Source organism: Vigna angularis, chromosome 3 (assembly GCF_016808095.1).
Source record: "Vigna angularis cultivar LongXiaoDou No.4 chromosome 3, ASM1680809v1, whole genome shotgun sequence".
Classification (NCBI taxonomy): domain Eukaryota; kingdom Viridiplantae; phylum Streptophyta; class Magnoliopsida; order Fabales; family Fabaceae; genus Vigna; species Vigna angularis.
In genome coordinates, this window is record NC_068972.1 from 42,060,096 (window position 1) to 42,073,886 (window position 13,791).

Genomic DNA, 13,791 nt, shown 5'->3' on the forward strand with positions numbered 1-13,791 from the left:
CATTGAAAGTCACAGGAGACTACTCTGCTCCACAAGTTACTGAACATCTCAGTAATAGAGGTAGAGGGCGAGGCAGATACAAAGGTAGAGGAAGAGGCAGAGGTAGAGCTTTTGATAAATCTACAGTTGAGTGTTATCGATGTCACAAACTGGGACATTTTCAATATGAATGTCCCACATATGCCAACTATGCAGAACACACAGAGTTGGATGAAGGAAAGGAGATGTTACTTATGTCATATGTGGAAATGCAAGGAGTCAAACAAGATGAAATGTGGTTTCTGGACTCTGGATGTAGCAATCACATGAGTGGAGACAAGAAATGGTTTATTGAACTTGATCAATCATTCAGACATAGTGTTAAACTAGGAAATGACTTCAAATTGAATGTCATGGGAAAAGGCAATGTTCGAATGAAGTTAGAAGGACGAACTGTGACCATCACAGAGGTATTTTACATTCCTGATCTCAAAACAAATTTGCTTAGCATTGGTGAGCTTCAAGAACGAAATTTGTCTATACTAATTAAGAATGGATGTTGTAACATTTATCATGATACTGAAGGTCTGATTATAAGAACCATGATATCTGCAAATCGTATGTTTGTACTTATGGCATCTATCCCTATTGTTGATACTAATATATCAAAGGCAACATGTTTAAATGTAACTTCTGAAAATATTACAAGCTTGTGGCATCAGAGGTTTGGTCACCTAAACATGAAAGGACTACGGACTCTTGCATATAGGAAGATGGTTCAAGGCCTGCCAATATTGAAGAATCAATCCAATTTGTGCTCCATATGCATGACTGGAAAACAACAACGACTTTCCTTTCCATAGAAAAGCACTTGGAGAGCTTCTAAACCTCTACAACTCATTCATTCATATATATGTGGTCCAATTACTCCTGAATCTCACAGTCATAAAAGGTATATCCTTACCTTTATAGATGATTATAGTCGAAAAATGTGGTCTTATTTCTTACATGCCAAGCATGAAGCCTTTGATACATTCAAAAGGTTTAAATCATTGATTGAAAAAGCAACAGGATACAACATAACATGTTTGTGCACTGATAGAGGAGGAGAGTTCAACTCATCATAATTCAATGACTATTGTAGGAATAATGGAATCACAAGACAACTCACTGCGCCTTACTCACCACAACAGAATGGAGTGGCAGAAAGAAGAAACCGAACCTTGATGAATATGGTGAGATGCATGCTCATAGCACGAGATGTTCCAAAGAAATATTGGCCTGAAGCAGCAAACCTGGCCACTCATATTTTGAATAGATGTCCAACCTCAGTCCTTCCAAATATGACACATGAAGAAGCTTGGAAAGAGAGAAAACCTTCAGTCACACATCTCAAGGTGTTTGGATGTATAAGATATGTTCACGTTCCTGATGCTACAAGGAAGAAGCTGGATGAAAAAAGCATCAAGTGTGTATATATGGGAGTCAGTGAAGAGTCCAAAGCTTTCCGAATGTATGATCCAGAAACAAAGAGAATTATTATTAGCCGAGATGTAGTTTTTGATGAAACGGAAAAGTGGGACTGGAAGAAGTCAAAAGGAGTTAATTCTCTTGAAATAAAGTGTGAAGAAGAGGAAGAAAATAAGGGAAATAAAGATTCAGCAGTGACAAATCAAGAAGATAATAAGCATGCAGAAGAAAGTACAGAAGATGAAAGAACCAAACTCCCAGAAAGGAGAAGACAACCACCAGTATGGATGAGGGACTATGAATCTGGAGCTGGACTGTCAGAAGAAGAAGACGAAGAAGGAATGGCACAGGAAGTGGAACAACTCACTCAAGAGATGCAGCAACTTGCCATGTTCACATCATATGATTTGATTGATCCCACCACCTTTAAGGAAGCATCCAAAAGTCAGATATAGAGGGATGCAATGGAGAATGAGATTGCAGCAATCAACAAAAATGGAACGTGGGAACTAACAACATTACCGACAGGAGCAAAGAAAATTGGTGTGAAGTGGGTATTTAAGACCAAGATAAACGAAAAAGGAGAAGTAGACAAATATAAGGCTCGTCTTGTAGCAAAAGGGTATGCTCAAGAAGCTGGAATTGATTACACTGAAGTATTTGCACCTGTGGCAAGATGGGATACCATTCGATTGACTTTATCCATTGCAGCCAGTCGAGGTTGGACAGTTTATCAACTAGATGTCAAAAGTGCATTCCTACACGGAGAGTTAGCAGAAGATGTGTATGTGGAACAACCAAAGGGATATGAGGTAATCGGTGAAGAAGACAAGGTGTATAAACTGAAGAAAGCTCTCTATGGGTTGAGACAGGCACCTAGAGCATGGTTCAAAAAAGATAGAATCATACTTCCTCAAGGAAGGTTTTGAAAGAAGCACGAGTGATCACACGTTATTTACAAAGAAAGAAGGAGCAATAGATGTTCTTATTGTGAACGTGTATGTAGATGATCTTATCTTTACAGGAAATAGTGAAAAAATGTTCCAAAAATTCAGAAACTCAATGAAAAAGGAATTTGAGATGACCAATTTGGGCAGGATGAGATATTTTCTTGGTGTGGAAGTCACGCATACTTCAAATGGCATTTTTATTTGTCAGAGAAAATATGCTAACCAAATACTTGAAAGATTTGGTTTCAAAAATTGTTCAGCTGTAAAAAAATCCAATTGTTCCAGGGTGTAAGCTCATAAAGGATGCTAGAGGATTGAAGGTTGATGCTACTACATATAAGCAAATGGTGGGAAGCCTTATGTATTTAACTGTCACTAGGCCAGACTTAATGTATAGTGTAAGTTAAGTGGCTCGTTTCATGAAAGCACCAACTGCCATGCATCAACAAGCAATAAAAAAGGTCATACACTATTTGAGAGGAACTACTGAACTAGGTTTGTTTTACAAAAGAGAAGGAAGAGGGAAGTTGGTAGCACTCTGTGATAGTGACTATGTTGGAGATTGTGATGACCGAAGGAGTACCTCAGGGTATGTTTTTAAGATGTCAAATGGATTGGTTGCTTGGAGTTCTAAGAAGCAACCTGTGGTATCATTGTCCACCACCGAAGCTGAATATATCTCTGCAGCAGCTTGTGCTACTCAGAGTATTTGGATGAAGCGTGTACTTGAGAATTTGGGGATTAAGCAAAATAAATGTATCATTTATTGTGATAACAGCTCAATAATTAAACTCTCAAAGAATCCAGTCATGCATGGTCGAAGTAAGCATATTCATGTTCTATTTCACTTTCTTCGGAAGTTGACAAACCAAGGAGAAGTTGAATTAGTATACTGCGGAACTAAGCATCAACTAGCTGACATCATGACCAAAGCCTTGAAGTTGGAAGCATTTATGAAGTTAAGAGAAAGACTTGGTATATGCCATATTGAGGAGATAAATTGACTGTATTTACTAAAATAACAGTTCAGTTTAAGGGAGGAATGTCAGCCACGTTTTGACTCAATCCTTTTAGTTATTTGTTAATAAATATTATCCCCTAAAAATAGATGCTTAGTTTATCTGTTCCATAAAATTAGCTACGTTCAATTATGTTCAACCACGTTGAGTTATGCTCTATTTACCTGTTATCTCTTTCTTTTATATTAGTTACTGTATTGGCTATATAAAGTCATTTACTACATTGAATAAAGTAAGCTTTTAAAGCTAGAACTGTGCTTTGATAATATTCAATTTTAAACACTCACTACGTCTTGAAACAAACATTTAATGTCCCTTATTTAATAATGACCAAATTGTGTGCCTTTTATTTAACATTGTTGTTATTGCATTAATTAATCACTTGATGGAATTTGTTGATAAAAATTCTTCAAGAGGCCTTTGAAAGTAATTAAATAATTTAATTAAAATGTACTATACATATAAATTATTTTCACACTACTATTCAATTACATTCATATATATATTGGGTTATTTGGTCAATTAATTTGTAGAAACTTTCTTACTTAGTTTCTTTAAACTTTTATACAATTATGGATAAATTTATTTGTTTTCACATTCTTGTGTGAAAAAGTTAGCTCAAAGAGGCTCACTATTTTTAAGATAATAATTTAATTTTATAGTAATTTTCCAGGTGTTCTGTTTATAATGATTTCTAATAAGTTGAGAATTTAAAAAAAAAAAGTGCCAAAATTAAAATCTTAACTAAGTTGTTTTTTTTTTTTTTCAATGATTACAAAAGTTTAATAAAAAGTTATGTACTTGGCCTAACTAAAAAATAGTATTCTTTGAACTAAAGATTGATGATTAGCTTAAGAGCAAATGCCACCTGAAGTATTCATGATTCCATTCGATATAATAATGTCAAGACCCATTTATTTTATAGTTGAATAAGATTAATTGAGTAAATGAAATGTATCTCCAAATTAATGTCACCCATAATGTTACATTGAGATGTCTGTTTTTCATGAAAAAAAAAATACAATAATTGATTTTCCTGTTATCTAAACAAAATTTACATCATCACATGCTGAACCAAATCCTTAAGGATTCAGAATCAATTTCCCATTTAGATTTTCAAATAATTTGTCGAGGTTTTGAAGCTCAAAAGAACTGTCAAAAAGAGGGCCAAAATTCCTTTTGGTTAACAGAATCAACAAAATAATCTGAGCTAAGACAAATATAACACAATAAGATAAAAAGGGAAAGAATCAATTGGCAAGAACAGTATAAATTCTGTCAAGACATCATTATCTTTTTTCCTTTGTTGCTTCGAAAGGGTGATAACAAGGAGAAAGAGCGAGAAGCTGCATAAGAATAATGTGTTCATTAATATTAATTTGAATCTAGATAAGATGAAGCAAGAGTTCATTCAAAGTCACTTACACTTTTTAGGAGTTGCACTTGGGGGAGTTTCATCTCGAGAGAGCAAATTCTTCAGAGTATGAACTATGACAGCATAGAAAATACCAATATCATGATAAGCTTGAGTATATATATTAGTCATCTTACAAATGAAATACAAATATGGTTTGGCCTTCTTTCAAATTGTCCAATGGCACTCATATTTACTAGGCAATCATCATAAGGATTATATACGCTGGTTAAAGAAAATAAAACAGTTTGGGAACTGTTGTGTTTTCTTTTTCATCTTGGGTTAATATATTTTCATTTTGTTTCAGCGATTTCAAGAACAATGGAACTGATGAGAACAATTAAATGATGCTTCATATGCAAGTTCTAAAAAATTGAACACAAAACAGCTAAAATGGGTCATTATGTAATTATTACAGAAAATACATCCACTGAAAATAAAATCAGAAAACAAGCCATGGAAGTCTTCAAAGCTATAGCTTGAGCTACCAAAATTGATATATATTGACTAAAAGTGAGCAGGTAGGAGAGTGTGTCTGTGTTGAGTTTAGTTCTTAAAAGACACATTAAAGTTGTGTTTGATAATTTTAGATTTTAGGTTTCAACAAACTTATAGGAACTCAAGGTTTTGTTAGAATCATGCTACCTTCATTGGGGGAACCATTCTTTCCAATCTCATTTGCTTCGGAGCCGTCAATACTGTTGCGCCCAGCAGCAGGTGGCGAGTCATGGTTCTTTTTTCCAAATTTTAACAGCCGTCTCAACCCCTTAGATGATTCCTTTACCTGAGGCTTCTCAATCACCTCAGGAATCTTCTCAAGAGTTGAATTTCTGGAATCAGACACTCGTGATCTAAAAGTCTCCATACCAATTGATGCACTGTCAAAGCTTGCAGAAGGTGCTTTACCGAACTCAGAGCTTTGTGTACTACAATCTTCCAAAGAAGAAACTCGAACATGAGGGGAGTGATATGTTTTATCAGTAATATGAATGCTAGACGATTTTGTAGGCTCTTTCTCTATATCATTCATTGTAACCTGATTTTGGAAGAAAATACATTCAAAACGGATGTATAAGAAGTTCTTTCATGCATGGAGAATTCAGATAAACAACTAGTACACAGGCATGTAAGCAACAGGTAAAATAACACATCACTCCTCAAATTAATTATCAAATATCCGCAAATTTCCCGATAATTGAACATAGACTTATCTTCCCCTACAGAAGATCTGAAAACCATAAGTTAGCATTTGAGGAAAAGCAAAATTCTCAAATCTGTACCTGTTTCTTATGTTGTTATTATTCACAACTAACAATTAGGATGTAAAGTAGGCCATACATGTTAGCACTTCGCCATTTATGAATATTCTGTCTGGCTGGCAGTGTATGATCTTTGAGAAAAATCAACTTAGCCTTCCAGGAACATGTTATCATGTGGGAGGCTTGAAACTGCTGCTAATATGTTTCCTACAATTTATACCTGGAGAGTGCAGGCATGTATTGCCTACTTTACATCATCATGTTCACATTTATTTTCTTTCATGCATACTGATTACAACGGTTAACTATTATTAAATTTATGAAAACACACCTTGGATGATCCAGGTTTCACACGTGATTTATTGTCTGAGGTTTCTGTATCTACCGAAACTGATGTGTGAAGAGCAACATTACTTGGTACTGTTTCAGTTTTCTCCATTACTTTATCATTCTCATACTGTCCCTTCAGTATCCTTGTTTTTTCTTTTGCCTTGCCATCATTACTATTGGGAGCACAGGGTTTATCACGTTCAAGCATTACAACAGTCTTCTCAATAATAGGATTGTCATCTTCATCGTCAATAGGTGAGATTTCAAATTCATTTTTCTTCAGCAAGGTGCCTTCTAAATTCAAAGAGTTGTTAATATTCAGCTTCTGTGTCCTCTCTTTAACTGACGATCCAATGTCACTTGTTTTAGATGTTCCGATTCTTAGTTCAGGGAGAGTTGTAGTCTTGCTTTTATCATGATTCACAATAGCAGAAATCTTTCTGATATCAGTCTCATTAGTTGCTTTAGTAATTGAACTTGTCCTAGCACCTCTTGGTTTAACAGATATTGAAGAAGTATGACGAATGGTACTCATTTTAGGTTCTGACAATCTTCTAATTCTAGTAATTGATGCCTTAGTATCAGTGGTACCATCACCCTTCTCTCGCTTGGATTCAGGCAGAGAAGGCGCCGATCGACTTAATTTGTTCGTATTCAATCTGCTGGTTTTTGGGGCTTTGGAAGAATCATTGGATCCAACAGAAGCAGTTCTGAGTGGAAATCTTTGGAAGGGTGAGGATGAACCTGGCTCCGAATCACTAAATTTAGACCCTTTATAAGAACTAGGAGAAAGCTTTGCGGGAATCTGTTTCTTCGTTTGCTGTGGTGGCGTGGATGACTTGGTAGCCATTGAATTACTCTTGGCAGCAATTCTCCTTTGCCTCTCCATCTTTAAAGCATTGAGGCGTCTTACCTCTTCCTCTTCCTAGTTATTATCACAAATAAGAAAGAAGAAATAAATAGATTTGAGAAGCTTATGAACAACCTTCAAAACATGAATCTCTCACTAATTTAAACATACTCAAAGCAATGTACTTCAATTGTATGTTAAACAAGTGCAATACAAACATGAAATGGGAGTTTTAGTAATTATGGGAATGTAGATTACCTTCTCTTTGTTCATTTTTTGGAGATCGGCATTGTAAATAAGAAATAAATAGATTTGAGAAAAAGATGAACAAACTTGAAAACATGAATCTCTCACTAATCAAAATTTTAAACCTACTAAATGCAATGTGCTTCAATTGTATGCTAAGCATGTGCAATACAAACATGAAACCCGAATTTTAGTAAGGGAAATATAGAATACCTTCTCTTTCTTCATTTTCTGGAGATCAGCTTTGTAGTTTCGTAGTCTTTCAGCACGTGCTCGTGCTTCATCCAATGGACTCGGTTTACTAGTCTTTCCTCTCCTTACTGGCCCAACAGTCTTTTTTAGATAAGAACTATTTGGTGTAGGATTTGATTTCAGATCTTTATCCATCATCTTGGATCTTGGTTTCAGACCTTTGTTCTTTTTATCTTGCAAAGCACCACCCCCTGTCTGAGCCTGCATTTCATAGTCTAAGGCACGATCATAATCCATTAACCCCTTTTCTACTCGGCGTTCAGGCATCAGACTCAATTCATCTGGCTGATAATTGGAATTATTTTCTTCCTTCTTGTGTACCTTTGGGAACTCTGAGTCCATATCAATAGCATTTCTCTCTAGATTTCCTGAATCATTGACTCTGACTACATAGGAGTCATCGTTCATATCATGAAATAACTTCCTTTCCAATTTATTGCTTGAATAACCTAGTCCATTAATAAAATTATCATTTGCCCCTCTTCTACAACCAATCCTTCCATCTATTTCTAAAGACTGCATAGCATCCACAGACCTACCATTAACAGACTGTCCCGAGCTTCTTGATAACAAGAAACCATCATTAGATGATGACCTAGGCATATGGGTCAATCCATTGCTAATTCTCTGCATATCTAAGGCTCCACTACCTTGAACTTCATGCATATTACGCTCAGTAAAATCTATAGGATCATTCCTTGCAACAAGTTTTTTTCTTCTCACTTCATCAAACTTGTCTTGATCAACAACATGCCTATCTTCATCTACGCCTCTCAGTAAACAATTTTGGAACGCTAGCCACTGTCCTCCATCTGCATCTTTCCCAGAGTGTGTTACTTCCTTATCAGATAAATTCAGCCGTTTCAAGGATTTGTCACTGGATCCTCTTCTTTTTGATGTCTTGACAGATGCCTGAACCTCTTTATCTTCATCAGTTTCAGAGGAATAATCTGAACATGATCCACTTCCAGAAGATCTTTCTGTCTTTGTTATGTAATTGATGTTCCGAATGACCACCATACCAGATCTGTGTCTGCCTGATCGGCCATCCTTCTTACATCGTTCTCCAGTCAGTGAACCTTCCCTTTCCATAGCCATTTCATTCATAGTTTCATATGCAGTATACTTTCCATTATCCATTGAATGCCTTCTATTCAAATTTGGATTAGCATTTAGTCTGGAGTCATCCATAGGTGAGGAAACTGGCTGCACAAATGGGCTGTTGCCAGGATAACTCTGATAGTAGGGTATCCCTTGCACTGGATAAGTCTGAAACATGGGTAAAGCACCTGGGGGAGAATGAACAGGCCAAGAGGAGAAGCCACCATTTGGAAAATGACCTTGAACATTATCTTGGTAACCTGCAGTTGGTTGTCTGTCCGCTGAACACACATCAATAAATTTGTAAACAATAATGTTAGTACATTTAGGGAAAATAGAAATCAGGAACTTTACTATTTTTCTCATATCTAGAACCGTTGTCAGTCAGTCAGCACTAAATATTTGATTTAATAAAACCCTATTATTAGTCCACCCAAGAAACCCATAATAATAATCTCTTCACTGACCTCTAAGGCAAAACAGTGCATGAATATGCAAGTCCAAGATGTGCTGAAGATGTTAGTTACCTGAATTCGTTTTCCCGTTACTTTCTGAGTCCAACTCAGTTTGGGATGTAGTAACCATATTAGAAATCACTATGCCAGAAGCATTAATTGCACAGGTGTCAGCACGATTGGGTGTGACTTCAGTAGCTTCAATTTCAAGCCATTGGCCACTTTCATGCTTTCTTTTCCATAGAGATATAAAATTTCTACAACCATCCCTGAAATGCAACAAAGTTAGAATCAGAAAGATCATCCAGAAATCACACACACATACACATACAGACATGTGTGTGTGCGTGCTATCAGCCAATTGGCCAAGTATCCAAAATCTCACTATTAAAAAATAGTTAAGTTAATTATTTTTACATCAAGCGTGATGCTTCAAAGCATTCGGCAAATGCCATCAAAGCTGGCATGTAGTCAATGTCAAAACCAGCAGCAGCAGCACGTGCAAATGCCATTCCTTGCTCTTTCTGCAGCACAGATTTACGTGTCTCCAGGACTTTCAAAAGCTGAACTCTAAAACAATACATACAGAAGGAAATACAGTAGGATATACGTTAACAAACAATTTTTTAGTGTACTAAAGTTCAATGAATATAACAACACTTGAAGTAGAACCACTTATACATAATGCACACCACACAATCAGGTCTCCGTGTTAGCTTAATTTTATAACAAAAATTCACTAAGTGTCATTTCATTCACCATAAGTTGAGAACAGTCTGGACATTAGTCCATTAAATTCAACAAGGAGGAGTCTTTTTGCTGAATTGTGAACAAACTCAGAGGAAAAGTTAGTGTGGAAGGTCAATCCCAAAAAAAGAGAGAAAATTCTTATGTTTGCCAGAGAAAAAGTTGGAAATGATAGTATCCACAAAAATCAGACTTCACCTGAAGATTTCTAGATAGCATATTATCTAGTCAGTATATTCATAACTCTAGGGGAAGGGTGGTGATGTAAATTTTACAATAGAAGTTATTAGAATAATCTACTAGAAAATCGTCAGCTTTATATGGCAATACAAGGAAAATAAACAAGGGTAGGACTTAGTCAATAAGAAATCAGTTTTTCCAACTGCAATTCATGCATTAACAAATGTTACAAATCCCAAGTACAAAATGGCAATGTAGAAACAACTGTTAAAAAAATTTAATTTACCATAGATTCCTGGAATAAACCTTCTACATTCCGACAATTTAAAAGAAGCCTATATTTTCTTAAAAAATTCACTGACTGTAATGTGAAATTGTTATTTATGAATAGACTGGTGGAGATGGTACTGGATAACGGATTATCCTCAAAGGGTAAAAAAATAGATGGTCAAGCTGGCATAAGATCCCTACAAGTCCTTTCCTTCTTTACTCAGAATTATCAGTTCTATCTGATTCATAATTGTTTCTAAAATTAACTGCAATAGCAGTTTGCTCTATCTGCTCTGACCATATTACAAAATTGTTTTGAGTGATATCCAGGCAATAGGCACTTAAATCATTTTATATTAATCAGAAGCAATCATCATATAAAGTTTCCTACTGAGGGATGACCATAGAAAAGAAGAAAAAAGTATTTAGAACTTACTTTGGGTTTCCTTCTGATTTGGTGCCTCCATTCGTATCAAGTGGCTGTGTATCAGACTGGTATGTATCCACACAAACAGATAAGAAAATAATAAATCTATAAGATTAGGATATTCAAGACTTTCCTAACCTTGTAAAGTACAATAGCTTTGTCCTCATTTGTATCCTGCTGAGTCTTCCTGCCTGAGCAAAGCCAACAGATCTTCTTAGATACAGCAATTATAAATTTCAGCAAAGCTTTATATATATATATATATATATATATATATATATATATATATATATATATATATATATATATATATATATATATATATATATATATATATCCATTTTTGTTGAATACAAGTTAGTTAATAGTTTCAAAGGATAACCATATGAAATACATGTACCTGTTCTTTCAAAATTCCCTTCAGTGCTTTCCACATGTTTTATTTGGTTTTCCTCTACCTGCAGATATACAAGTTAAATTAAACAGACCTTTACTTGATGCCATTGAATTTAAAAATTGCTAGATATTTACTTACAAAGCTCATCCCTACAGAATTATTTCCTTGAATTGCAATTGCCTCTTCAATTTGTGCAATTTCGGATTCTATAGTATAAACACGTTCCAATATCTCTGGAGTGCTCACAAAGCGAACAAACCTAAAGAAGCAGAGGAAATTAGTTCAGCATGCAAATCTATGTGAAATTAAATGTCAACCTAGAATCATTTGTAAGAGGACAAACTTTGAGCTTACAACCTTAGAGTTACAATTCATGTAGTCTGTGTGTTTAACTTTCAAAGGAATCCCAGTATTCCCTCTACTTTCGAAAGTGTAAGAACACAAAAAATATAAATGGAATTTTGGAGTACATATTACATGAAAAACAGGACTTCCAAAACAGCATACTAGATCCATGTTGAGTTGAGTACTGGAAGAAATGATAACCTTGAATAAGCATGACTGATCAGTTTCAAATCAGATTCGAACATACATTGATAAAAATAATTAATAAAAAAATATTATGATAACAAGCCACACCTTTCAATTGTTCCCTTGGTAAACCATGAGGCATCACTGTCAAGCCCAGGCACAAGAACAATTGAATAACCACCCTTTGCTATTTGATCTTGAGCTGCCTTCAAGTGGGATAGAAATGGGTTGAGCAACCCTGATGCAACTTTCTCCTTCTTTCCATTCACAGTTATAACCAAGTCAAATCTGAATTACAGATGAGGATAAAAAATCAAAGCAAAAAGTCAGGCAGCTAATATCTACAATCATGTTACCAAAAGAGAAATTCCTACAATCATTGTTTTGAATGAACTATTTGCATAGATCAATTAGTGACCTACTACTCTTACACAAACTTTTTCGTGAAATATCTTCTATGAACCATGTATTCGAACAACCAAAAAATCACTAGCAAAAACTACAGACACTACTCTCTCAGTAGATAGCCACTTCTTAAAATCAGGTCCTTCTCGTACTGAAGCTTACGATCAACATGTGTTTCTGAGTAACTAGAAAGCATGACCAAACTAATCCCCTACCACCCGTCAACCCATGACAGCAATTTTGATCACATAACAAATTAACCAGCAAATTTAAACAAAAGAAACTGCAGAGTCATCAGCTACAACATTTGCAAAATAAGTGCAAGACAATACTCCAGTTGCAAAAATCAAAAAGGGTAAAACTGAACTGAATCCATGAGACTGTTAAACTAAGTACAGTCCTCCAAAATTATCATTGCTTCTAAAAAAGGTAATCAACAAGTCATTTGCATTTTAATTCATTTTATTAGGACTATCAAATATCCCAAGTGCAGAAAAGAAAACACAAAATAAACAAACTTATTAAGATGTCATATACCCCATGCACTTGAAAAAACACAACCAAGAAACTTATTCATTGGTTTTTGTTCTCTATTTAGGGTGAGAAATGTCACAAGTGGTAAAAAGAAAACAAGAACAATAAAATGGTAAAAAATATTGATGAATGGGGTAACACTACTGGGACTGTCAACACCCAAGTGCTTAAAAAACACAAAACCAACAAACTTATTCCCCGTAGTTCTTGTTTTCTATTTAGGGTGGGTAAGAAATGGCACAGAATGGTAAAAGAAACAACAAGAAGATGGTAAAGTATATTGATGAATGAGGTAACAGTATTGTTACCTGGTTCTAGTTGGTGTGAGCTGAAACATAACTGAATCCAACCTTGTAGAAGAGTTCATTTTAAGAGACCAAAACCAAACCAGAAACTGGGTTTTGCTTTCTCAGGGATCACGAACGAGACTCTAAAGTGAAGCTAAGCTCACATACCCAAAAAGGAAAAAGCAAAGTTCCAAAGTGGGGTTAGACTTTGGTGACTCAAAAAGGCAAGCTTTGCTTGAAAAAACAGGCTTCACGGACCAAAAGGAAAAAAAAGGTTAAGTTGCAATGAATGCTTAGAAATCGGGTTCAGCAGACGAGCTTCAATGGCTTCCAAAGACAGGTGAGTGCTTTGGGACAGGATCCAAGGTTGTTGTTGTTTGGATACCAACTCATTGAAGGAAGGACCATCATTCTTCTTTGAATATCAAAAGAAAGGGTGGATTTTTTGGAACTGTGGAAAAAATATGAGGGCAAAACCGGGATTTCAAGCAACATTGACAAACGGCAACATAGTGACGCTATCAAACACATACTTGTCGTTCGAAAATCGATGTTACTTGAATGAAATTACCATATTAGCCTCAAAAAGTTTTTTCTACACTGTTTTTTCCTTACAGAGGACCGTTGAAGTTGAATTGACACCCTGTTAAGTGACATCATTCACTTGTTCAGTTACAGTTGCAAAATT

The 13,791-nt window shown here is 35.4% G+C and overlaps 1 protein-coding gene across 5 annotated transcripts; it reads right to left on the bottom strand.

Annotated features, from left to right (window-relative positions):
* Positions 1–4,357: 4,357 nt before the first annotated feature.
* Positions 4,358–13,498, bottom strand: LOC108326392 (COP1-interacting protein 7). 5 transcript variants are annotated; one of them, XM_017559881.2, is made up of 13 exons: positions 13,125–13,498; positions 11,986–12,165; positions 11,485–11,605; positions 11,350–11,407; positions 11,088–11,140; positions 10,959–11,014; positions 9,743–9,895; positions 9,398–9,594; positions 7,731–9,151; positions 6,423–7,346; positions 5,478–5,868; positions 4,844–4,906; positions 4,358–4,764 (listed from the first exon to the last, which is right to left on the bottom strand). In XM_017559881.2, the coding sequence occupies exons 1-13, from the start codon at positions 13,181–13,183 to the stop codon at positions 4,697–4,699; spliced, it is 3,744 nt and encodes a 1,247-aa protein (XP_017415370.2). In that variant the 5' UTR covers positions 13,184–13,498; the 3' UTR covers positions 4,358–4,696. The 5 variants fall into 5 exon arrangements, with proteins under 5 accessions (XP_017415370.2, XP_052730890.1, XP_017415371.2 ...); XM_052874930.1 differs by lacking the exon at positions 13,125–13,498 and adding an exon at positions 11,824–11,892 and having other exon boundaries at positions 11,986–12,055; XM_017559882.2 differs by lacking the exon at positions 13,125–13,498 and adding an exon at positions 11,824–11,875 and having other exon boundaries at positions 11,986–12,043.
* Between the last annotated feature and the right edge of the window lie 293 nt (positions 13,499–13,791).